This window comes from Athene cunicularia, assembly GCF_003259725.1.
Source record: "Athene cunicularia isolate RWA chromosome Z unlocalized genomic scaffold, athCun1 chrZ_part3, whole genome shotgun sequence".
NCBI lineage: Eukaryota > Metazoa > Chordata > Aves > Strigiformes > Strigidae > Athene > Athene cunicularia.
The window spans coordinates 13,134,253-13,160,756 of record NW_020799144.1 but is presented as its reverse complement, the minus strand read 5'-3'; the positions used below and the strand labels follow the sequence as shown (position 1 = coordinate 13,160,756).

The 26,504-nt window shown below is 37.2% G+C and overlaps 1 protein-coding gene across 1 annotated transcript in view; it reads left to right on the top strand.

Moving 5' to 3' along the window:
- The first annotated feature begins 147 nt into the window (after positions 1-147).
- TMEM161B (transmembrane protein 161B) overlaps positions 148-26,504 on the top strand; it is a 33,561-nt gene continuing 7,204 nt past the window's right edge. Inside the window, exons 1-7 of the mRNA XM_026866566.1 lie at positions 148-248; positions 5,550-5,630; positions 10,092-10,189; positions 11,896-12,052; positions 21,285-21,436; positions 21,975-22,035; positions 23,691-23,831. Coding sequence (XP_026722367.1) covers positions 175-248; positions 5,550-5,630; positions 10,092-10,189; positions 11,896-12,052; positions 21,285-21,436; positions 21,975-22,035; positions 23,691-23,831 — 764 coding nt within the window. The 5' untranslated portion in view covers positions 148-174. The remainder of the gene's footprint in view (positions 249-5,549; positions 5,631-10,091; positions 10,190-11,895; positions 12,053-21,284; positions 21,437-21,974; positions 22,036-23,690; positions 23,832-26,504) is intronic.

The following is a 26,504-nucleotide window of genomic DNA, read 5'->3' as shown; positions in this document are numbered from 1 at the left end:
CCCCCCCCGTTTAAAAAGAACCAAAAAGTGTTATATCTACAATACAAGGTGTTTCTTTCTTTTTTTTTTTAAAAAAAAAAGAAAAAGTACTTCAGCACTTTTCTAAAACATATATTGACTTGTTATTAACTTATTCCTTTACAGGGTGTGATAGGTGTACAGTTGGTGGTTACCATGGTAATGGCTAGTGTCATACAGAAGATCATACCTCACTATTCTCTTGCTCGTTGGCTTCTCTGTAGTGGCAGGTAAGATAAGAAACAGTTGCTACAGGGTGTGTGAATATGGTAATGCAATTATGCATTAGAGTAGTAACAGTAAAACATTCTAATTTAGGTTATTTTCTTGAAAAATAATTACTCTGCTGTTCTTAAATGTATTACCATAGCATTGTGACACCTGATTTACAGGCTCAAGGTATAGACAGTGTTGCTGTAAAAGAACATTTGTTTGTTGCTGCTAATTGTATTAGTCATAAAGTTAGCTCTGATGTTAGTAAAGGCACAAGGTACATACTTTAATATTAAAAAGTTAAACTGCAAAAAAAGACATTGAAGAATGGAAGGATTTTTTTCTCTACGCTGCCTCAGTTTTCTTGATACTCCACCTGCTGATTAGCCTTGCATACAGAGTGCTTAGGTGTTTATTAAAAATTCTATTTTTTTAATACTTCATAGGATAGGATTAGTATAAATTTCAGTACACTACTTCCTCATAACAGTAGATCAAGCAGGCATAATGAGTTGCAAGGGGAACATTCCCTGTGTGTCTGTATCTATAATAACAACAAATACTAGCAGCTGCTTTGAATATAAATCAGTATCTTAAATATTGAAAGAATCATAGACACTATGGGTTTTTTTGTTTCAGAAGAAAAACACTTTGTATGATTAGAAGGTAGTGTGCTGTCTTTCGTAATTGTTAAAAATTTGAGAATACCAAATCTCTACTCACTGATTTCTGAAGGAGTAGTCTTAAATAACAATGCACTCCATAGGAGTCTTAACCAGTCTCATATAATTTTCTATTGCCTTTTTTCCTCTGCATCTCAGAATTACCAACTTTTTTTTCTTTTTAATTTTCCACATTTCATCACCTGAAGAGTTGCTAATGGAAAATGGCTAAATGTTGTTTAGATGCATGTTAAGTATAATGGAAAACAGTAATTGTCAGGTGAATAATATGAACAGGAATCATACTCTCAATTGTTGTGTGAAGTTTCACTGTTGACCGCATCTGCAGAGTATTGATCACCCTTTTTGTGCTCTAAAAAAAGTATTACATCAACAAATATGAAATTGCATACTGTTTATTTTTAAGGTATGTTACTAACGTAGTGGTTTTTTATCAGCAATTACTCAAATGACATTTTTTTACTGTTTAGGTCCCCTTTAAAATATTTATTTAAATTTTTGTTTCAAAATTTAAATATTTAGTTGCTGTTTTTAAAGAATTGCTCGATACTATGCCCACGTTCTTCATTCTTGTGAAGTTTTCCCTTTCTGTATCCTTGTTCTAAAGCATGCCTTGTGCCAGTGATAGGGAGGGGTTTGCTGTTCAAATATTTTTCATAATCCTTTTTTTTTATCTTTTCATACCTGCAGATCGATAAATACATAAAGCAGGATTTCTGCACTTGTGCTTACGGAATTTTGCTCTCATTGAAGTCAATGGGAGTCTTACTGTCTTTCATGTCAGTAGTCTTGACAATATTGTTGTTGCTTTTTGGTGTTCTATTTATCTGGTAACTATTTTAGTGCATTGTAATTTCAGTCATTGTGAATAACATCCCGAATACAAGAATTATGTAAAGAGCCAGAAATATTTCTGCATTCCAGAAATAAGTCAGAAGCTTCACTGCAACGAGAATCTGAATTTAAACGGCCAAAAGAAAAACAGTTCTCTTCTTAGTTCAGCTGATAAACTATCTTCTGTTAACCCATTTTCTTTAGTTCTGTCTTTTTTTGCCTTCAGCATTTTCTTTGACAGACCTCTGTGGGTGGGGTGGTGGAGGGTTTTATAGACTTGTAAGGCACAGACAGACACACTCCTAAGTAGTCCAGCTTTTCTAGGAAGTTACTGCCAGCTCCTCCTTTCATTTGTCAGTACTTCAACTAGTCTGGTTCCTGGAACTGGTTATTGGCTTAAGTGTCTTTCTTCCAAAGAGTTGGGAGGCTTTTCTAAGCAAGATAGTCTGAAATGTCTGCAGATAGCCCTTGCCAAATGGGAGGGAGGATAAACATATTACCAGACAAGTCAGAAACTCTTTTTAAGTGACCAATTGGTTTCAGTATGCCTGTATGTGTACATTCAAAGTTGATGAACAGGAAACACAGACACTTCAAAATTTAGAAGAACTGTTATAATAGGTTGACATAATTATTCATTTACAGAATGAACAGCTCTCATTTACTACTGAAAAACTTAAGTTTTTATTACTTAAAGTCAGTACTTAAAGTCATTATTACTTAAAGTCATAAAGAAATAAAAACTTTTCCAGTCAAGGCTATTTTCAGAACTTGGACAGAATTTAAATATTTGTATTTATTGAAGTCAGTGCATTTGCAGCCTAAATATCTACATAGGCTTTTTCATTTTTAACTAATAAAACATTCTCTACCAAAAACATTCTCTACCAAAATGTTAGTTGTAAGTTGCTCAACTACATTCTATTTTCAGGCCACTTCAGGAGGACAGGAGAAAACAAATGTTTTGTTGTGCATTCATTAATGACCTTCAAATTAACTGGGGCATATCTGTGCTGCTTTTGCTATTCGGGCTAACTTGGGTATGTCAGAGCTACAGAGGAGTCAATTGTGGGATCTCAGTTTTAAACATATATAAGCTAAAGCAGATACAAACTATTTTTTTTTTTTTTTTTTTTAGCTCTACCTTTATGAAAATGTTTGTTCAGTCTCTTGGTTTGTAGATGTGAAATGCAAGGTGTGTAGGGTTTATTAACTAGAAAATCCCAAAACTCTTGTATCCTGTTAGTTGGGAATCACTTGCAACATAATTCTGTAGTGTAATTAAGTAAGCAAATTGTGATTTAAGTGTTTGATTTGTGTTAGTATGTTACACAGGGCAAGGATTTTGTCTGTTATGCTGTATTAGGTACTATTTCTGCACAGGAGAGATTTTGAAAAGTTTGCTTTCCAACACAGGTAATTTTTGTCATTACAGAACTTGTGGTACTTTCAGCATGCAAAGTTCAGATCTGGCAGGTAGTGAATGAAAAAGCAAAAGACTATTTCTCTGCTTTCCCCAGGTCATGTGAAAGATAGGAAGAAGTTAGTATCTCCAGTGTAGGCTGTCTTCTTGGGTGCAGAGGTAGTTGCTCTGGCTTCTGTGTGATTCTTAGTCTTAACAAAGGCTCTTTTGCGGCAGTTTGCAAACAGCAAATTTTTCATCTGGGACCACACAAGATAAAAGTAAATGAGTGAAATAACTTGCACTCCTACTGAAACCTCAGAAAAAAATCCCCAGAAATTCAGACTCTCTTCTCCCCACCAAAACTCCTTGTACATGCAAAGTCTATAGTATTGGCAGTTTTCAATTTTTGAACTGTCAGTGAATTCCTTCAAGAGAAATTTGCAGTGTGCAATGGTGTGGATTGTGCTGATGCATTATTAGCTGGTACTGAACTTATTTTCTCTTGAAGAAATCCCAGCATCCGCTGATTATTTAGCCCAGCAGTACCTACTGGCACAGGCTTGTGGAGCCCCCTATTAACCAGACTGTATTCTTTGTAATATTGCGGGCTTGAACTCCTATCCATTATGCCAGCTTTTAAGTTATTTTAAGATGATGCCCATGATCTCTGTGCACCTGCCTGTTCAGTGCTTCATTATACCAACAGTTAAACTGCTGAAATTGGGAGCTTTTCCTGAAACATGTTGTATTTTTATCACACCATTTTTCTTTATTCTCACTTCCCTGTCCTCAGCCAAGTTTAGTGTAGCATTAAGGACAGTATCAGGACAGAGGGGCCATGTCTCCTGTTTACGATCTGCCAGGCAGGCATGTGCTCAGTGATGCATGCATTTCATTATAATTGTACCTCTTCTTTACCTTAGTCTTTGTCCAGTGTCTCTTGCAGCATGTGTGCACACATGAAGTGTCTGTGCCATTGCAAGGAAGGTAGATGATGTATAATACTGCTTCTTGTGGCAGCTCCTATTTAGGACTGTTTCTGCTTTTAGCGTGAGTCCTGTAGCAGTGGGCCTCCTTCAGTAGACAGTGTTCCTTCAAGAATGACAACATTTTTTTATATTTACATGAAAGTCCATATTCTGCAAATATAAAGATGGGTGGACTAGGCTTAGTCCACCCGGGACAGGAAGCCTTTCCAAAGTGGAGCTGGGAATCAGTTGTCCAAGTGGCTTGAGGTTGTTTGTATTCCATGTTTAATTTTCCAAATTTGCCTTTCTCTCTTTTTGAAATTGGATGTAACCTAATCTCTCATTCGCCGGTGTGGATTTGAATGGTCCTACCTGATGAGAATTTCTTAAGGTTAGAAGTACTGGTCGTGAATTCTATGATCATCTCTATTACCCTGTGATAACCTGTGTCACCTATTATTGGCTGCCTCCTCCAGAAAAGTACTTCCACATACATTTCCCAAGTCTGTTCCTGTTAATACTTGGGCTCTTTTGCCTCAGTATTTCAGAATGGAGACAGATTGATGTCCTAGCTGCATGTGAAGAGAACTCTCCCCTGTTGAGTATGGAAAGGGCCTTGTTTCAGCTACTGAGGTTCTTGACACGCTTACATATTAAGGTAGAGAGTAAGGTAAAATGTACCATTTTAGAGACTTAACTGTCTCTGCTTTTCCTCTACATGATTTCCTTGCCACTACTTTTCTTCTAAATAAATGAGCAATGGCTGGTGCATTGGCTTGTGAAAGTGGAAAAACTTGCAGCTCAGCTACATGCAAATAAGTGACTTTTTAATAGCGCTTTTTCTAGTAGGAGCTGAAGATACACTTACAAGGTGTTTAGGAAAGGAGTGTTGATGTTATGATCCGCTCTGCCTAAGAAAAGACTGGTAATGGTTATTTGATAATAGCTGTTCCAGATTCTGGAAAATTACTGTTTTTTTGAGAGGCATAATTATACTTTATAAAATCATTGAGAATACTGTTCTGCTGGGTAATTATAATTATTCTAGTGAACTATGGTATACGAATTATGGCATAATTATTCTAGTGAACTTCTTTCAATATCAGTACAACCTTGTTTGCTATATTTGACAACTTGAAAATTTGGTGTTTTGAGAAGTGAAGGGCTTTCACTTGAATGACAAAGTAAGAAAACTTTCTAATTGTGAGTAAGCATCTTGTATGCTGATGAGAACTGAAGTTTAGCTGTGGTTATTCAGTTCAGGCAGGGTTGGTACTTGCACACTAGGGTATTTTGGTTAGGCATTGCAAATGACCATTACCTAAATATGCATGTAGGTTTGTGTTGATATATAGTGGGTTTTTTAAAAATAACACTCTAAATTGCTAATACTGATATTGTTTTACTTGAGATTTTATTTTTCTTTAGTTTACGGTGGTATCAGCATCCTACTGAAGAAGAACTACGGATTCTTGCAGGGAAACAAAGAGGGAAGAGCAAAAAAGATAGGTAAGTACTTGTTTTAAGCTTTTTCTTTTTTTTTTTACCACTTTTTTTTCCCCAAGCATGATCCATGTAATAACTTTGCCAGCCAAATTTTGTCTTTGAGTTGAAAACTGTTAATTGCATATGACTACCCTCATTACATTAATTGTCACATGTCTGTACTGAACTGTGTTCTTTCAGCTTAACAAAGAGTTGAATGTGCCCAAATTGTGCAGAACTGGATGATTTCCAGTCCACAAAATTGGTCTGTGAAATTGCTAATTTGGTGGCAATGATACTTTTTTTTAGTGAATATTTGGATGAAAACTGAGGAAAGCAAATCTTCTGTAGGATTGAAGCTCTTCATCTTGAAGGAATAGAAGAAAGATTTGAGTATATTAGTTCAACATAGTATTAGTATGAGCCACCACTCTTATATAGCTGTGAAAAAGGTAAATGTGCTTCTAGGATGTATTAGGTGAGGTATTTCTAGTAGAAGAGATAGGGAAATATTAATCCTCTTGGACAAGGCACCAGTGCAGAACTTTATCTGGATTACTGTGTACAGTTCTGATCACTCATGTTCAGGAAAAATTAATTTGTACATGAACAGGTGAACAGAGGGCTGCTAGGATCATCCAGGAAACAGAAAGTCTGTCTTACAAGGAGGCCAAAATCGCTTGTCTTGTGTAACCTAGCAAAAAGATGACTGAGAGGGATGGGATAGCGCTCTGTCGTCTTAAGCTGGAAACAGATTTCTGTCATTCAGGCATGAAGTTCTGGAACAGCCTTACCAGAAGTACAACTGTGACAAGAACAGAGACATCTTGAGGTGGTGGAGCTGGCTATGTTTAAAGCAAACCAACCCACCCCTCTGGCTTTCCTTTTGGTGACACAGGAGGTTTCCTTTAGTCCTTTTTCTTTTATTCCACTACGAACTCATAATTTTTAACACCTGTGTTAATCCACAAACTGCGCATATAATTTGTTCATTGTAATGTGATTTTTCCTTTTTTCTGTTTCCTAGTTCTTGAGCTACATGGTTAGCAACCTTACTGCCATGCTGTTCCTTTAGTATTAAATAACTTTAATTTTACATGTTTGCTGCAATATTCTTTCAAATTTAGAAACTCATTTTACCTAACAGTTTTCTCTAATAACGATGCAAAATAATTGTGAATAGTATTATTGTATAGAACTGTTCATTTAACCAGTGCTATTTATTCGTATGTAAAATAAATTACGCAACTATGTGCACCCATAGGAGCCTTAAAGCTAAAACCACAATCATATTGCCATATAATAATTGTACATTGCACTTCCTGCCTTCCCTCAGCCAAAACATGTGTGTTCTCACCTTCACCAGAGCAATTCCATGCTCTCAGCTGAGTGGAAGCGTGGAGTGTTAACATGTACTGATATATAAGCTTAAATTTTGTAATCTTTGGAAAATTTACTGTGAAACTTAGTAGGAACCTGTATCATAAGTCACCTATATATGTTAAGTCTTTTTTCAGTTACTAAACATATGCGGTTAATGTTTCAAATGTGATGCTGTGTTTTCATGTCTGTGCAGTCAAGTTTTACTGGTGTGATTTAGTTATTATATGATTGATATAATTATCTTACTATATTAACCAAGAGAATACAGTTATAATAGTTTAGGTAGTTGCTTATACTAGGGTAAGTGTTAATCACAGGTGGATATGAAACTTCAGGGAAGCCAAGACAGTAGAGTGGGGGCTTAAATGATGCTTTCTTTGCTTTGCTGTTGTAACAACAGAATGAGTAATAACTTTTTAGTAAAGATACCTCTGTGTCCTCTAAAGCAGTGGCTGTTGTTGGAGGAGAACTGTAGTTTAAAGAAGGAATTGTTCCTGTTGAGCTGGTTTGGATGTACTGTTTTAGGTTGCAAAAAATGGAATGCGGTGCTCCTCTGAGCTAAGGAGATGTGAAACAGATGTAGGAGATATAAGTATGTGTCTATTTGATTTTCCCCGTGTCTTTTTAAGATAAAAGATTTGTTTTGTCAGTCTTTGCAGAATTTAGTAGCTGCTCCTTACTTAACTTTTCCAATTTGAACTAATTAAAAGAGAAATGACAAAAGGAGATCCAAGGAACTTGCTTGAAAATTAGCCTTAGAAACAGCTGTAGTGTGAACTTGTAGTCCATTTTATTCGATGCATGTTACGTTTTAATATATTGTGCTGTAGGTTATAATAGTACATGAATATTAGGCAGATTTTCTATTTCAGAATCGTTTGTGTGATATTAAATTGTTCGGCTAATGAAAAGGTCCATAGCCACTGTGAATTACTTTGAATTAAAGTTGTCTGATCCGAGGTATGTTCTGATTGTGTCTCTGATTATGGGTCCCCTGGGATAATTAGAGTGTAGGAACACCAAATTTTGTTTGGCTGAAATGGTTTCAGTTATGAAAATGCTCATCTCACTCAGGATGAATGGTGCTCCTGGGTGCATGCAGTATGAAAACAGCTCAGGTCAGGGAAGCACGTGCAAGTTGCAGGCTGGGCAGTGTTTGGGACTCCTTATTTAGACTTGAGCACCTGAAGTTTTGGAGTAATGCTTTAGATTCCTATCCTCAGTTTTCAGTTTGTCCATTAAAATTCTTGTACTAAGAATTAATGTCGCCTGAAAAAAAAATAATTAATGCTTTCTGCTTGTATTCTCATCTCACACATTAGCTGAGAGGACATCATTCCTTAAAAATAAGTTCACAATTGATGATTGAATTTTTTTTTAATGCTTATGTCCCAATAATTTGTCTTTCGAAGGAAAATCTACCTCTTCTTTTCTAATTTCAGAGGTGCTATTCTGAAAGGTGGCAAGAGTTTACTGTTTCCTTCCCCATTTAGGAGTTTTAGGTTTGATTTTGACTTTTTAAACTTAACAAACATTTTTCTGATCTGCTTCAATGACTTTTTTTTTAATAGTGATGAGGATTGTTTTATTCTAGTTAGTAATGGTAATCTCAGCCCAATTTCACGTAACTTGACTTTGTTCAGGTTCTTTTAACAGCATTCTGTTTTCTTTGATTTGAAGTCGGGTAGTGTGCATTATTTTTAGGAAAGTAAAGATCACGATTTGGTATGGTTTCAGAGCTGCAGATGAAAATGCTCCTTTTGCTCTAAATATGTCATCTTTTATTGTCTTTACGTGTATCTCTGCTGTGAAAAATGACGCCTTAAAGACGTGTTATTCTAACCAACAATTTGGAAATCATAGTCTTAACTTCATATTATACATGACATGCTTTTGTTTATACTGTATTACAAAGATGATTCGGTAGAACTGGAAAAGCTAGAGGAAAGGCTTCCATGCAAGGACAAGCTTAAGGTTTACTAGTCTGGGAACTGGCTAAGGGAGAATTTTGCAGCAGGTGTGTATCTGGTGTGTACAGAGGCTGGATAGGGACTAGTAAACTTACTAGTGTGTTATACAGGGAGGCACCAAATGATGTTAGAGCAGATTTAAGGACTTCTCAGTTTGGAGCACACACTGTGGAACTTCATACTATAGCACACTCTGCAGCTCAAAAAATTTCATCCTGGGTTCAGAAAAGGGATTAGGCAAATTCATGAAAGTTTTGAAGAATGATGTTTGCGGGAGATGCAATTCCTGGCTGAGTTTATCCCTAAATTGCTCTATGCTGGATGCCAGGAAGGGTTTAGCAGTGTGAGGATCAACCTCTGGTTGCCTTATTCCTTCTATTTGTATAAGCCAGTAGCCACCTGTATGATAGGAGCAAATGAATGTGTTTATGAAGCCTCTGCGCATCACCAACATGCTCTGCAGCAAGGACTAAAGCCTGGAACACAGCTCTGAAGCCTGGTGCTGTATTATGATGTACCTGGCCTTGTGTGCCTCCCCAAAGGCAGCATGGTGGATTATTTTCAAGATGTACTGGATCTCTAGGATTGCTAGTGATAATTTTTTTTTTTTCTTGCTTCTTTATCAGTAAACTAACACTGCTGAATCTGTCTGTCTGTCTTATTTTCAATCCAAAGACTTCAATGTTCCTGTCTTTCAGCATCCTGGTCTAGGCTTCCGCTAAAAAGCCTCAGTTTAGCTTTGATTTTCTCCAGGGTATCTGTATGGCAGGGTGGATACATTCTGCTCCGTAGTTGTACTCATATCACTAGAAGACCCTGTAGCTCCCTGAACAGAGAAAATTGGTGGGCTGGCCACTGGATCTTGCCCTAATACATGCTCAGGATGCAGTATACAGGAGGCATTTAAATGTGTACCGCAGTAGTATGTTAGAGCCTTGTAAGATAAATGTAGGAATCTGTAACATACCTGGTTGTTTTTCGAGATTTGAACTTGAATTAATGCTTTTAACTAGATAGATAAAAATGTGTACGTTTGGCAAAAAAGTGATCTGCACTTTTCTTAAATTTGAATTGCCATTATGTATTGAAAAAGTTTATTTTGTAATATCTGTGGATGTATTTATTTTTACAGAAAATATAATGGCCATATTGAAAACAAACCCCTAACCATTCCAAAAGACATCGACCTTCACCTGGAAACAAAATCTGTGACTGAAAGGGACACTATCGGTAAGAATAAGTGGATGCAGACAATAATATATTATTTCAAATATATTCTGATTCATTCTATCAAGTGTTTATTTGTGATGAGTGCTGGAGTAATGTTTTTCATAGATAGTGAATGAATAGAAGTGCAACTGATAATAAAGTTAAACAAGAAGGCAAAAATTAGGGCTAAATCTCATTTGTTGTTCCATGGGTGACATCTTAATAGCAGTGTTACGGAAAAGGATGAGTAGGTGAAATCCAGCATAAAGACATCCATATCAATATGAGACAATACCAAAAGGGTCACATCGTAGTCTGTTTGAAATAGACTTCATAGCTTTGTACAAGAAAATGACAATTGCCAGATGTTGAAACATGTACTTTCTGCTCATCTGAAATAAGAAATTTGCCACAGTATTGAAACCTAGACCTTTCAACCAAACATGTGAAACATTGAGGTAAAATGCTTAGAAACAGAAAATTATAGTACTGAAATAAGCAGCATTAACTGTTTTGGAAGTTGCAATTTTTTAAAATGATAGTTTTTGATTTCTTAATCATAACCAGTCATTCTGTTACAGAAAACTTACATATGGGTATTTATGCATGTGATATGTACTTTATTCCTATGTACATTTTTATATCCATATGCATAAGTATAGAAAGAAAGGAATTATAGTCCTATGCAGGAGATTTCTCAGTTTAAGTTATTGGAGACAGTGTACAAAATACCTTTAACAGCACTGCAGAGTTTTTTGAAGCTAGCACGTAAATAAACAAACCATTCACAAGTTTCAGTTGGTGTTATTTGCCTGAAATTGCACATTTAACTGTGTCTGCAAGTATTTATAGGTACTGATACAGTGTAGGGTTTAACTGTCTTAAAGTTATGTATTCAAACTTCTGTTGAATTGAACCAGATAGTTATTTTAAAATAAGTAACAGGACTTGGAAATACCTGAGTTTGTCCAATTTCATGTGTTTGACATCAGGTAGGTAGCTTATAATCAACAGACAAATGCTCAATAATGTTTTGAGACTTTTTAACTTTGTAGATATAGGAAAGGTGTTTGCGAGGGACAGGCCGCACTTTGTTGTCTCAAATTGTTCTTTACGGTTCCCAGCACCTATGGGAGCTCTCCATTCATAAATCATCCAGCTTGCATGCAACACAGTATGATCCCCAGAATTTGTACAGTAGAATTTACTCACAGATTTATTGCTGTACAGGAGGTACTAACAAAACCTGGAAGAACAAACCATCAGTATCTTAGAGGTTGTTTTTTTAAAAGAAAAAGTGATTATATGTAGTATTTTAAATGACTGCTGATGAGCTTTTAATCTTAAACAGAGTCAGAAAAACTTAGCCTGGAATTGCTGCTAGACTCAACTGGAAAACCTTTTTCTGTTATGTTGAGATCTAAATTAAGTATGCTTTTTGAATTTAGGATGTTAATGAATAAAAGCTGAGATGATAGAATAGTAAAATCTTTTAGCCTTATAAATTTTAGTAATTAAGTATCGAATAACAGAAGTGAAGAGTGAAGTTGTTGAATGGAAAAAAAATAAGTGGCTTTTTTGCTGCTGTTGCTCTTTGCTTGGATGATCTGTGTCTACCTAGACATCAAGTAATGGAAAACATTTTAAAATTGTCACTGCATTCTATACATGTCAGTAACTGCCTGAAAATATCACACCTTTAACATCTGAAAACTTGTGTTTTTCAGCATTGCATTATTTTCCGGAATATCAGTGGTTGGTGGATTTCACTGTTGCAGCTACAGTTGTGTATGTGGTGACAGAAGCCTATTACAGTGTTGTGAAGCCCTCACAGGAAATGAATATCAGTATAGTGTGGTGTCTGCTTGTCTTGGCTTTTGCAGTGTATCCTTTTCTGTTTTGTTAAATCGATATATCTGTTCTAAATAGCTTCCGTCATTCTGCAATTCATATAAAGCTCTGTATTATTGATTGGTAAGTTACACAAATACTTAGCAATTGGAGAAAGGACTCTCTAAGCTAGTGTCATTGTTGGGTAATGTATATGCTGTACATGCTGATATCAAGAGCTTTAACATTAATACCAAATGTATGGAAGAAATATATGTGTGTGAACATATAGTTAGTGCTCATCTGTAGTATGTAGTGGTTCTAAACCACTTTGTTTTGCCCAGTTTGTCAATCAGAAATAGATTTTTGTGTGGAAGATAATCACAGTTTGAGCTCAGAGGGTGACTGGGCACCATGCAGCTGCTCACTCAGACCTTTCCCCCATAGTGCTGGGAAGAAGGAAATAAAGAAAAAACCTTGGGAACTGAGATAAGGACAGAGAGGGATGACTTATCTCTTATGGTCACAGGCAAAAGACAGACTCATTAGGGGAAGAAGAAGAACATAAATTCAGACACTAACAATGACAACACTTAACAGAGTGGGACAGTGAGAAGTATTTCCACAACTAAAAACCACCTTCCTCCCACCCCTCCCTTCTTTCCAGGTTCAGCTTTGCCCCTGATCTCTCTACCTCCTCCTCCCCACAGTGCTGCAGGGGCAGGGTGTGGGGGTTATGGTCAGTCCTGCTGCTTCTTCCTCCTCAGGGAGGGGGAGGACTCCTCACATTCTGCCCTGCTCCAGCGTGGTTCCCCTCTCTCAGCAGACAGTTCTCCGTGACCCTTCTCTGAGCTGAGTCCTTCCCCCGGGCTGCAGCTCTCCCCGAGCTGCTCTGGCGTGGGTCCCCCCCACATGCTGCAGCTCTCCCGGCACAGAACTACAAGAGCGGGGGCTGCTTCTCCCCTCAGAGTCCCAGCCTCCTTCGGGCGCAGCCGCCTGCTCCGCTGTGGGCTCCTCCAGGGGCTGCAGGGCGGCATCTGCTCCACCGGTGCCCTCCGTGGGGGCAGGGGGGGCCCTGCCCTCTCACCACGGGGTACAGGGGGTCTCTGCTCCAGCACAGCTCCCCCCTTCCTCCTCCTTCCACTGGCCTCCGTGTTTGTGTACGTGTCCTTCTTGTAGGTTATCCTCACAAGTCCTCTTCGTAACTCCAACTCTTCCAATTCCCCTTCTTAAATTGCAGAGGCGCAGCCGCCATCACTAATGGGCTCAGCCTTGGCCAGAGGCGGCTCCAATTTGGAGCCGGCGGAGCTTCAAGAAACTTCTCACAGTGGCCATCACTGTAGTCCCCTCCTGCTACTAAAAACACCCATCACACATACAGACCCCAAACATTCCACCCCTTGCCTCTGTGAATCGTGTATTTAAGAACTGTCATTAATATCCATATTACCCTTCATCTTCTCCATGTGGCCCTTATAAAAGGGGAGTCTCCATCTTGTTTGTAGCCACTCTTTAAGCACTGGAACACGGTGAGAAGGTCTCCCCTAAGCCTTCTTCAGGCTGAACAAACCCAGTTTTCTTAGCCTTTCCTCACAGGACAGGCTGACCAGCCCCTTGATCATCTTTCTGGCCCTTCTCTGGACTCACTCCAGCCTGGCAACATCTTTTTTGTGTGCTGGGGACCAAAACTGAACACAGTATTCCAGGTGTAGCCTGACAAGCGCTGAGTATAGGGGGATAATGACTATATCTGCTGGTGATGCCCTTGTTAATGCAGCCCAGCAGCCTGTTGGCACAGCAGCACACTGGTCACTCATGTGGAGCTTGTTGTACACCAGGACCCCCAGGTCCCTTTCCAGAGCTGCTCCCCAGCTGGGTAGATCACAGCCTGTGCTGCACTCCTGCATGATGTTTTCCCAAGTTCAGGACCTTACACTTGTCCTCCTTGGACTTCCTAAGGCCCTTGTTAGCCCCCTCTTCCAGCTTGTCCAGGTCTTCCCGCAGGGTGACTCTCTCTTCCCAAGTGCCCACGTACCTACTCAGTTTGGCATCACCAGCAAACTTCATCAGGGTACACCTGGTCCCATCACCCACATCACTTACAGAGATATTAAACAGCGTTGGGCCCAGTATCGATCCCTGGGGACCCCACTTGTGACAGGTTACCAGTCTGAAAAGGAGCCTTTTCCCACCACCCTCTGGGTGCAGCCTGTCAGACAGTTCCCCCCACTGCACAGACCACTTGTCCAGACCATAACACATCAGCTTCTCTAGGAGGAGGCAGTGGGGAACTGTATCAAAAGCCTCAGAGGTAGACAATGTCCATCTCTCACCCCACATCAACTGAACAGGTCACTTTGTCATTGAAGGTGATCAGGTCTGTCAAGCATCAATCCTTGGTGAATCCGTGCTGATTTTTTCCAGTTGCTTTCTTCATTGGACTTGGGATGGCCCCCAGGAAGATTCATTCCATAACTTTCTCAGGGACTGAAGTAACTAACACTAATGGGCCTATAGTTTCCTGGATTCTCCTTTAAGCCCTTCTTGTAGATGAGGGTGACAGTAGGCTTTTTCCAGTCTTCTGGGATGTCCCCCAGTCTCCACAACTTCTCAAAGATTATGGAGAGCAGTCTTGCAATGACATCAGCCAGCTCTCTCAACACCCTCGGGTGGATAATGTCAGGGCCCGTCAATTTGTAGGGGTCAAGCTCCTGTAGTAGTTCACATACCGACGACTCCTTTACTGACAGTGCATCTGTGTTTGCATTGACCTGGATTTTTGTTCCCAAGGCCAGGCCCAACGGTGCTGGTATAGACAGAGTTGAAGGTGTTGAGAACCTCTTCCTTTTCAGTGTTGTTGGTGACTAATGCACCTCTCTTGTTTAACAGTGGTCCAGTATTTTCCTTCTGTTTCTGTAGGCAAGTTGCCTTTTAGATATGTGATACATGATAAAGCAGTGGAATTGAGTAAGGGCATGCAAAAGTGCAGATTATGGAAAGGTGACTTAGAAAATTAATTTCAGCAACTCTTCTGCTCCCTCAACAGCTGGCAACGAGATAAAGTGCTAGGTTAGGGTTGATGTAGCACTTGAATATTCAAAATTGATTCCTCTGTATAAATGCCAGTTCCTCAGCAGAGATTCTTACTGTGTTGTGGCTTTCTTTTGGAGGGGGGTTGGTGTTGGCAATAGTTGGTGTTGTTATGTAAAACCCTTGAACGCTAATGTTTGGTTATATTTGGCTAACAGTTCTGGATGTACTTAACCTTTGTGTGTACTTGATAATTATTAAAATGTGTGCTGCCTTTAGGAGAAAGACAGAAATTCTTTTCCTAAAACGGTACCCAATGTTTTTCTTGTAATGAGTAAGAACTTGCTAGAAGAGGGAGTTGAGTCACATTATGAAAAAAAAGACATTATGAAAAAAAAGACTGTCAGTAGCTTGCTTCCAGATCAGGTATTTCTCCTTTAACTTGTCAGTGGACAGATCCACAGTCCAAAAGTTGGTGTCTGGCTCGTGCACCTTGTAATGATGTTACAGCTATATTTTAGTTAATGTATTGCTGTTACTGCACAGCGTCTGTTTTATTTTTTTGGATGAAGTGAGGAATTCTAGTTTAATCTTGGCAAGAGGGAATGAGAAAGGCAGCTACTGCTTAAGAAATCAGAAATGAAAGCCAACACCTTTCACTCCAGTTTTGAGGCTGAGTGGGACATTGATAGAACTAATGGAAAAACAAGTTTCAAATACTAAAGCCACAATGTACTCTTAAATTTATTGGTGGCAACACCCCATTTGCTTCGTCTTGCAAATCTTGGGTGTAGCCAATTTAAGTAATACTACAGTGATTGCAACTCTAGGTGAAACAGAGTTGTTAATTATATATTGTAGGAAAATACACTGCGCTAATTCTTTATTACAGTGGTATTTGAATAGAGTCCTAATTACTGCTTTCATTTGGCCATCAATTTAGAGCAAAACCAAATGCAAAAATTAAAAAAGATTAAGTTGCCTGGCAGCGCAAGCTTTCTGTCTCAGTATGTGAACATGCAAGTAGCTATTAGGGTCTTTTTTTGATTGTTTCTTTCTCACCTGCCATATTTTTAATATAAATTGAGCCTAAACAAATGTTTCCAGTTTTATTATAATCTAGTTGAAGCACTTGAGATCTAATTGCACATTTGGACCTGGAAGAGAATGAAACAGGTCTAGAATTCCCTGCATATTAGAAGCACATTAACTGTATTTTCTCACTAGCCTTCCTACATGACTGAAAGGGAAATAAGATCACATAGACAGTATTAAAAGCAAGAGGTGATGTGCTAAAAGCTAAATTTTATCTAACAAGCTGTGAACATTTAGCATTTTTGTACCTAGTTATGTATTATCTAAGGGACCAATATTGTTTTGAGGTTTTGGTAAGAGGCAGTATACTTTAGAGAGAAAATTCTTAAGGACTTCTATCAGTTTGTTGAGATGAGAGAAAGGTTAGAGAAGTTAAAGTTTAAAATCCACTTGTCAATTCTGAAATCATATGCTAATTAAAGCCTAGGAAAGAATGGCTTGATACATAGGACCAAGTCTTCAGAAGTAAATTCTGGGAAATAAGAAACATGTATACAAGTGTAATCTTGTATAATTACTTATCTAGTACTAGGTAGTGGAACAATAATTTGTTAGTTATACAAAGGAAACAAACGGCCAGAATTAGTTTCTGTCACTTTGTACAACTTTTATTTCTTTTTTTTTTTTTTTTCCTGTGGCATTAAATAGACCTCGTTTTTATTGGAGGATTCTGCACAGAGTAGGCAACTTTGTAGAAATCCCTGTGAAGTCACTACTTCCTAATATTGAATAGGGCTTTGCTTAATTAATTAGTTCCTGGACTGGTGGGATGAAGCAGTGTGATCCTGTGAAGTCTGAGGGGTTAGTGGCTGCAGTACCAAGAAGCACAGTCTAAACTTTATGTTAGAGTTAACATCTCTATAAATATATTAACATAACTTGTTCTGGACATTATAGCTTTTTGAGTGAAGGAGGATGGTGCAAAGAGGGATACACAGAGGTGTTGATAACAATCCTTGTGATCACTGGAACCTAGACAGATGAAAGGAGACTTCAGAAGAAAACTGGCTCATGAATTATGCCATCAGGCCTCTGGGATGCTGAGAATACCTTTAAAACTTACACAACAATTTACTAATTCAGTATGTCAAGACCAGAACTAATTCATCATCATTTAAATGTTAGGAAAATTTGGTTGCCTCCATATTTTCGGTTGTAAGCAGTCAACGTGATACATCAAGAATTAACCATTTTGTACTTTGATGACAGGTGTTTCTTCTGTTTCATGGCTGTGTGTTAAGAGGTGGTAGGTTGTAGTGGAGGTTTGGCTGACAATGACAATTTTTTCAGCTGTGTCTTCCTGAAATAGATGTTTTGATTCAGTGCAATGACTCACTATTAGCTTTTTCGAATGTTCATAGCGTATTCAGAAAAATGCCAGAAACTAATCCAGTCTACGCATCTGTGTCTTAACAGAAATTTAGTCTAAAAGGAGTAGTACATAAATTTAGTGTTTGAGTTCCAGTGTTAGAGTATGTTGGCATTACATTGATGGTAGTTGTGCTAGGCACAACTAAGCTATCGTTAAGCATGTTTCATGTGTGGAAATGTTTGTGCAGCTGCATTAGCGGGTACCTCAGCGAAAGATGCAGGACTGCTGTGCCAGACGGAGTAGATGCTCAATTGCCAGCTCATGGTCAGCCTACCCACTGTAAGGCCAGGGCAGGAATCTCTGCATGTCTCCCTCGTTCTGAGGGATTGGAGTGTGAACTACCTCATGGTACGGCAGATAAATAGTTGCAGGATAGGGAACTTTCTTATTTTTAGCAGGACAGAAAAATTAAATGGCTAGATACTTTCAGGAAGACTCAATGTTTCTTGGAGGTAGAATTTAGAAGACCTGTTGTACCACCTGCTCAGGGTTTAATATTTTTGAAAGGCTGCAGGATACTGTGTTGGTTGATTACTTCCCATGCTGATAGCCTGCACTCACGGAATGGTTTCTAGTACCTGAAGAGAAGTTACAAAAGATCTTACAAAACAAAGATGTTGAGGGTTTTTTTTAAGACATTCTTTAAGACATTTTTTTAAAGACCTTCTGATTGTGAATTTTAGCTTAAAAATGAGTTTTGCAATGTTTCTTGCAAAAGTGACACTAATGTTTGTGAAAACTCATTGTGGTGTAGGCCACAATGTTTGAATTACTATCTTTTAAATTATCCTATATTTACAGTTTGTTGCAGATAGTAACAGATTGATGGTTTCTATTACTTTGAAATTTGGAAAGGTGGTTTCTGTCAGAACAAATATTAAAAATTAGCAAACTGAATTACTGATGGCAATTTTAAATCCAGCAGTTGCAGCCATCTTACTTGCAAAGGATTGGGATTGTAAAATAACAAAATGCTTTATTGGTGGGAGGAAGAAGGTCTGAGGACAGAGTAAGATGGATAACGCTGAGAGACAATCCATCTTAACAGTAAGCTATGCCTAATTCAAATTACTATATTTACACGGCTATTTAGAGTTCATCACTGAGAACAACTGAGTAAGTCAGGTTACATTTTTTGTCTGTAAACTTTTAAACAGTGTTCTACGCAATCGTTTCTGTTGCAAAGGCAAGGTATTTGGGAAATTAATGAGGTTAGGAAAAGTAAGGTGTTTCTCAGCTGTGAAGCTGTCTATCTGAAAAGGTTTAAATAACTTGATTGCATAGGTAGGTTAGTAAATTTCAGTGTCTACTTTGGGAAACATGGATGGCATAGCAAAGGAACATGGCAGTCTTTTCTTGACTGAATGTTGATCTAGGGAAGGTCAGTCAAAAAATACCTTAAAGTAACCACTGAGCCTTAAACTAGATTTTTTCTACATATATGGAGTTAGAAAGAACTTAGAGGAGATGACTTGGTTTTCAGTTGTGAATCCAAAAATTTTGTGTATTTTAGTAGAAGCAGAAGATAGATCTTTTTCTCTTCAACCACGTGCATAAATACCAGTGGGACTATATAATTCCCAAAATTTAAAAGATATAATTATATTTGTAAAAGTATACCATGAATTCTACAGGCATATCAACTTTTGTGACCAAAACCCAGAAAGGTAGGAATCTATTTTAGCACTGTATACTCCTGAATTATTTGTTCAGTGGGTACTGAAAGGTAGGTGAAAGGAAGTGATGAAGTGAGCCATAATGCTTTCATTTTCTCCATCGCTAAAATAGGTAGCAGTGGTGATTATTCAACTAACAGAGGATTTCAGTCACATATAGTATGTATAGTCATTAAATTATATATGGAGTTCTGAATCTGCACTATAATGGGAATTTACTGTCAGTATGCTTTCTTTTTTCCCAGTTGCATTTTCCACATCCTTTAAGCATAATCCATAGCTGAAAACATGAAGGACCTAGTGGGTTATAAATCTGTTTGTAGGTTAGAACTATTGATCACAAACTGTTATGAAGTCCTTTGTATAACTTCAGGATTTGAAATTAATGTGTCTTCAATTTGTGATCAATGTACCTAGCTGTAAGAAGACGCTTGGGTTTAAGAATGTATTATTACACAAACAGAGCTTTCCAGCACACAGTCACTATGACTCATTGTGTACCTTTTTTAGGGTGATTTGAGTCTTCCTTTAGATAAATCAGTTCTTTCTGTGAAGCATCAAGGGAGCTTAAGTTGATTACTGTGATCTTAGAGTCATTAAATGCCGTGCTTAGGCCACATTGTTGTGTGCATATGAGAACCTCTCTGCACATACATGAAATACAGCAATGTTTATGAAAAACATGCTGCTGAATGAATTGCTGTATTGCATAATAGTTTCTTGAGAGATTAACGGATGACTGTTCAAATGTTTTACTGAATAGATATTCTAAATCATGTTTTCATGTAATCTACATTTAAAAATACTTCCAGTTAAAAAGTGCAAATATGAAATAATATGTTATTGCATAGTGGAAAAAACACGTACAGTTTACACTTAAAACCTTTCCCTTTTTCTCTTTGTTTTTTCAAAGCAGGTAATGTCTGGAGTGACGTCCAAGTACTTCATTTAAATATGGACTGGATACTGCCTGCTATTTGAAAAAAATAAAATTATAGTGGACTGCAATTTACAGTAACAAGTTGACATTATATCATTAAAAGTTTCTCCTAATATACTGTGTAACTTTGTAGCTAATTATGTTTAGAAATGTGTTAAAAAGGAGCATAGTCAATAAACATTTTAAAACCAGCTTGATAACAGAGCAGGTGATGTCTTAGATGTTTGTAGTTGTGGCACTGGAGTTACGTGAAAAGACTTAATATATCATACCAGACTATATAGAGGTTTTTTAAGTGCTTTTCTTTTTTCCTCAAGATGAGCATGGGATAGATTTTCTTTCCTAGATAGTACTAAGCATGTTGTTGTTTTACTGTCTCTGATAGGTGAGAAATCTCAAACACATGCATGTGAAAGTAAAGAAATACAAATTTAATCTTTTCCCATGTTTTCTATTTAGTAAACAGTCACATTTTCTGTTTAGTAAACAGTCACAATCTAAGCAGCAATCCCATGACATTTGTCACAGTTTCTTGTAAGGCAGGTTTACACTCCCTGTGAGCAGAAACTGTCACAGTTGGGAAATTTTATCCCATTATTGATAGAAGAGCTTGCTGGATCATCCTGTTCTTGTTGTTTATGTGTATACCTTAGGGTTGTGCATCCAGGAAGAACACATTTAACTCCTCTGTGGTTAAAATGTGTTTATTCACTTCTCTGCCATCACTGTTGCATTCAAAGGTGATATTTTGGAATTGAACTATTAAAACTTGACTTACGTAGCTTGATGAAATATTTTTCATTGAGCTTGATATTTTGCATTGAAGGTATAATTGTCTTGGCTTTTGTTTGTTGTAACTTTTGATTGTGTAATCCTTTACATTTAAACTTTGGTTTAATTCTCCTGGCTTGCTAGTGAATATTGCTGCAACTGTCCATAAGTAAGCCTAAATCAAAACTATAGAGTAGTGTGTTCCTGGCTACCCATTATGTGATTATTATGCTTTACAGTGTTCTGTAATTTTAACCTAAAATTGGCTGAACACATATTACTTTTTTTAAAAAATTGCTCATCATAAAACAGGCCTAGTATAGATGACCAAAATACAGCTTTATAGTTCTTAAATATAGTTATTTTACAAACTTAATTTTCCTTGACCTTTTCCTTGTGTAGTAAGGTACTGTTTTCATTGACTACCCATTATTTCAAAGTAGAGGATGGAGGTGAAAGATCAGTCTGTGTCACCTTTGGTTTTTTCTTCTTCGTGAAAGCAATGGCAATTCTCATTGTGACAGAAAAGTATCTAGAGTTTGGACTGGAATCAGGTAACTCCTTTCTTTAGTGTTTCCAACAGCTCCAGTGATTGCATGACCTGGAAAATTTATTTCCAGTCTTTTAGGTGGTTTTGACCATATCTGTGTTAAAGTTAACTCTGTATGTCATACAGTTCTAAGAATTTTTTTCTTTGGATTGCAGATTCTGAAGGATATTTTGTATATTTCCCTGCTTTCTTTGACGTGGTGCACTCTTTGCACAGGTTGTTTACTTTGTCAATGATATTTGCCTTTCAGTTTTACATTTAACCCATTTTACTTTTCATAGTAAAGTGAAGCTCCTTTACTGAAAAAATCCCAAACTTGTAAAAAATACAAACTTTATTCATGTGCCTGAAGTGTTCGAAGATCAGAGATGTTAATAATCAAGTTTTATTGCATTATGACATACTAATTAGCACATGAAAGAGCTATGCTAGACATATGAAAATTTGTTTAAAAGATGACCTGTTACCTAGCATTTTATGTCAAAACAAGGGTTCTGCATTTGTACTGTAATAAAATATATATAATATATGTGTCTCTGCAGGATTCTCGAATTTCTCAGAAAGTGCTATGCAGTTTCTTGAAAAGCAGGGTTTGGAATCCCAGTAAGTTTCTGGAAATACATTTGTCTGTTTTATGTGTGCATTTGTAACTGAACCACTTAGACTTTCTTAGCAACCATTTGTCTTGCATGCTTTGCTCTTGTACGTGCTTATAGTCTATAATAATGTGAAGAGGTGGGTTAATGAAAACAATTCATCAGTACTCAGAGATGACTTAACTTGCGTTTGTGTTTTCTGTTTTTAATTTGGTGATAGTTTCTACTCTGACATTTTGTAGTTCATAAAATACAGTTCAAAAGTATAAACATTTTTTCATGGTAGTTCCCTTCAGCTTTGCAGGAAGTGCTTAGAACAGGTGATGGGTATTTTTTGCCATTCCTGTGGTATGTAAGAGGATGAGTGTGCAAAAGCTACAGACAGAGCTTGCGATAAAGTTGATATTAGAAGTAAATTTTGTCTTTCGGTCTCGTTTTCAGATTGTAATAGTGTTTTCCTGTTACGCAAAAACATCTGCTTGCTATAGAACATCCAAGTTTTGTATAGACTGTCAGAGGAACATGCCATAGCTTGTGATGTTACTTATATATACAAGCGCTGTTGTAAAATGGATCTCTGTTACAATTCTGTCCCTATGCTCTAAAATGCATTTATGGGCTATGTCATCACTGTGGGAGCGCAACTTTCAACTTCTTGCTTGATAGTTCTCAAGTATCATACAGAAGCTATGGAATGTCTTTCTTTTTGAGGAACAGAAGTTCCCTCAAACTAGATTAGTGTGTTTTTTATGAATAAACTCATGGGAAACCCTTAGCTGAACCCCATGTGTTTCTTAGTCTTTCTTTACTCTGCTTTTCCTAAACCGTTGCAAGTTATTAACTTCCGTATTAATTTTCTGGTTGTTTGTTTATTTTTGAACTTTTGGAGGGCTTTGACTGTTTACAGCAGCATTTGAGTTGATTATGGTGTCTCCTGGTAGTTTATATGATGGAGATTAAGAAAGAATCTGAAATTCATGTGGATCAGTAGATTTGTTTTGGCTTCCGTTTAATCTGTTTTAGTTACATGTCCCTTGGGGTTTTTTCCGTAATCCAATGTGTGTTAATTCTGTTATTCAGTTGATCCTGGATTTTTTTTTCCTCTAATTTTTTTATATACTCCATAGTTCATTGAACCAACCTATGGTAAACACTTGGTGGAGATGTATTAATTGGCCATATGCATATTTTAGATAAATCAGTGAAAAATTGCAGTTACAACAGTTTGATAGAGCTTTTTAGTGGATAAAGGTAGAATGTAAGTAGTATAACTGAAATTTTGTCTTTAACCAGTTAAGCGTACAATGCATCTGTTCCTCTCTTAAAAATGTAATTATTAAATTCATTGTTAGCTATTTCTGTTACATAATTTGCTGTTAATTACAATACAGAATTACTATTTTTAGTTCTTCTCTACTAATACATTTAACATAGGCAGTAGTTTAGGTTTTCTGTTTTTCTAGGAAATAAATAGGTGACTTGTTTTTTCTATTTTAACTCCTGATTGGTTTGTAATAATGCTGGTATTCCAGAATAAAACTATAGAATACTGTTTGCTTTTTTTATTAAATGTTAGATACTGTTGAGTTGAAAGTAGTCTCTGATACCACACCCCACAACTTTCTCCCCAAGAAAATGCTTATTTCCTTTCTTTTCTTTTAGGGGTCCTGTGTCTAAACTAACCTTCAAATTGTTCCTGGCTGTTCTGTGTTCACTTATTGGTGCTTTTTTGACATTCCCTGGCTTGCGACTGGCTCAAATGCATCTGGATGCTCTGAATTTAGCAACAGAAAAAATAACACAGTAAGAGAAAATATATGCACATAGGTATATGCTACTCAGTCTTAAATCTTTAATGTCTGAAAACAAACAAAGCAAACTATTCCAACAAGAAGGTAGTGACTAAGACTTCTGTTGCTGCCTGCTTTTTGTATCATGAGCAGACTTGCCACCTGCCTCCTCCTGCTCAACCTGTGCTCTGCCAGTCTGTTACATTCTTTGCCTTGTAATTAGAGCCTCAATTAAAGGAGCTTTCCTCTCCTCCTGCAAGAGCTCCACCATGAATGTTTCTGCTTACTGCTTCCTTTCCTCCATCGTATCTTTTTGGAAATTAAGATAACTTACAGGAAGTAGAGGTGCAACCACAGACTTTTGTTTTTACCCAGCCTCACTTCCAGGTGGGCATCTTGCCTTTAATAAATTTAGGGTAAAATACAACAAAAAGATGGCCCAGAATACTTGATAAAGGTCAGGTGTTAATACCAGTTTAAGCAAGTATTTTCATTTTCAGCTACTCTTTGAGTTTGGTAGCAAACTGTTTTCTCCAGTTTAGCTATTTCTCTTCAGCATTCTCTGGTTGAGGGAGAAACTCCAAATGTCTTTCAGAGATCTTGGGCTTTGATGTTTAATGCCTGTTAATGACAGATTTTGCAGCATAGGCCATTGTGATAATTTATTTAGTCTGGTCACTTTCTTAAGAGAACCATAGTATTTTCTGATATGAAAATTATTTCTTTTCAGACTGCATTTTTTTTTAATTTTCCCCCAAAAGTGCCCAGCTTTAAAATTAATCTGTGTTTAAAGTGGGTCCTTCACTCTTGGTAAATTTATAAGCAAGTACTCTTGTGTTATTCTTGCACTTATTGTAGCTGAACGCATCCAGGTACAGCTGCAAGCTGTTGACTTGTATCTGCTGTTAAGTTTCTATGTGTAGACTGTGACTGAGTCACTTCCTAATCTGTTCTTTTCAGCTAAATAAACTGCTTAGTTTTTTTTCTTTTTGTGGTTCTCAGTATTTTAAAATTTCTTTTGCCTTTTCTGTAAATATCCTGTAATTTTCCAGCAGCTTCCTTGATTTGTGGACATGAGATCCTAGGAAGAAACATAAAGTCTCTGAAACAGAAGTTCATTAATCAAGAACTAAAAGAGTAATTAACATCCACTAGAGTGGGGTTATGAAAAATAAATCTTCTCTAACTTCTCTAATGTTTAGAGGATATTGGAACTGGTTGTTGAACATCGTGCAACACCAAACAGATTCTTTTCAAAAGTCTACCAATGCTTTGACTATTCAACCTGAACAATATAAAAATCATGTTAAATGTATTAAAACTTGGTCAGATATCAATGTAATTAGGTAATGCAAATTATAAACAAAGAATCGTGGTCGAGTGATATGTTCTGATTGGCCTGCAGAGATCGGTATTTGCCCTTAGTGATGGTTTTTTATCAATGAGTAAATCATTATTGATTGTTTGCAGTTGTTTGACAGTGACTAGAGGGGAATAGTAAATGAGGATGAAGTGTCACTGATACAGAGCTCTCTGATTTGGGTGCAGGAAAACAATGCCATTCTCTGCAGTCAAATACATGTTCTACTTTTGAAACTAAACCAAACCAAAACCTTCCAAATCCCAAAATCTTCCCCAAAAACCTACCAGCCCCTAAACTCCTCCCAGAAATACAACCCCAAAAAAAGCAAAAAAACAAACCACATTCCATTACAGAATGGGAGACTTAACTTACAGGGAACACTGACCAAAAAAAGAGAAAGGTTAATGATTAACTACCACTTCATTAATATGTTCAAAATTATTAATGTGGTTCTTTCATGTATATAGGATGTAAGTTTTTTTTGGGTAAAGAGAATAAAAATGGAATTCCTTTTGGTTTTGATAGCTGCTTTGATTTTTTTTTTTTCTTTAGCAGCAGTATCCTCCTATGCATATATTTTGAAGTCGTCTTAATGAATTTGTACCATTTTTGTACACATTCCCTCATTTTCCAGAGCCTGCTTCAAGAGTCTTTCAGCCTTTCTCTCTGTACTCAAAAAAACAGAAAGGGATTCTTGCCACCCTTTGGCACATTCCAGTCCATTAAGGCGGTAGGATTTCTTAAATAAGTAGAAGTTCAGGTAAAATGCTTTCACAAGTTGCTGAAATGTTTTGGACTGTTCTTTGATGCTGTCATGTTCCCTAGCAACGCTGAATAACTAGCAGTGCTTACTTCTTCATCAGAAACCAATGATTTAACTGTGTGTGTGTGATGACATCTTCTGAAACATGCAAACATTTTAATGGTTATAGGAAGCTTGGTAGTTTGAAATCAGTAAGGTCTTGTGTTCTTTAGAATAACTTCTGATTACCTCGTTTTTTCTATAGTGTAGAAGCACTCTGGTTGGAAATTGAAGTATAGACAAGCTGATTCTGTTAGTGGGGAAGCATTGCACTAGCAAAACCACCAGGTCTGCAGCACTGAAGTCTTAAGCGGTTTTTGTGTCTTTTTAGTAATGACAAGTGATTGGGATATAGGGTTCAAAAGTGATGAAGGATCTTAGTTTCAGGAAAAACTCCAGAAAACTATCTCTCTTTCTAAATTCTGCTGTTTATTTTGTATCCAAAAGATTACAAAAGAGTACTACTTTTTTATTAACTGTGCAGTTTTCTGCAATGCTTTTAAAATGGAATAGCTGTGCTG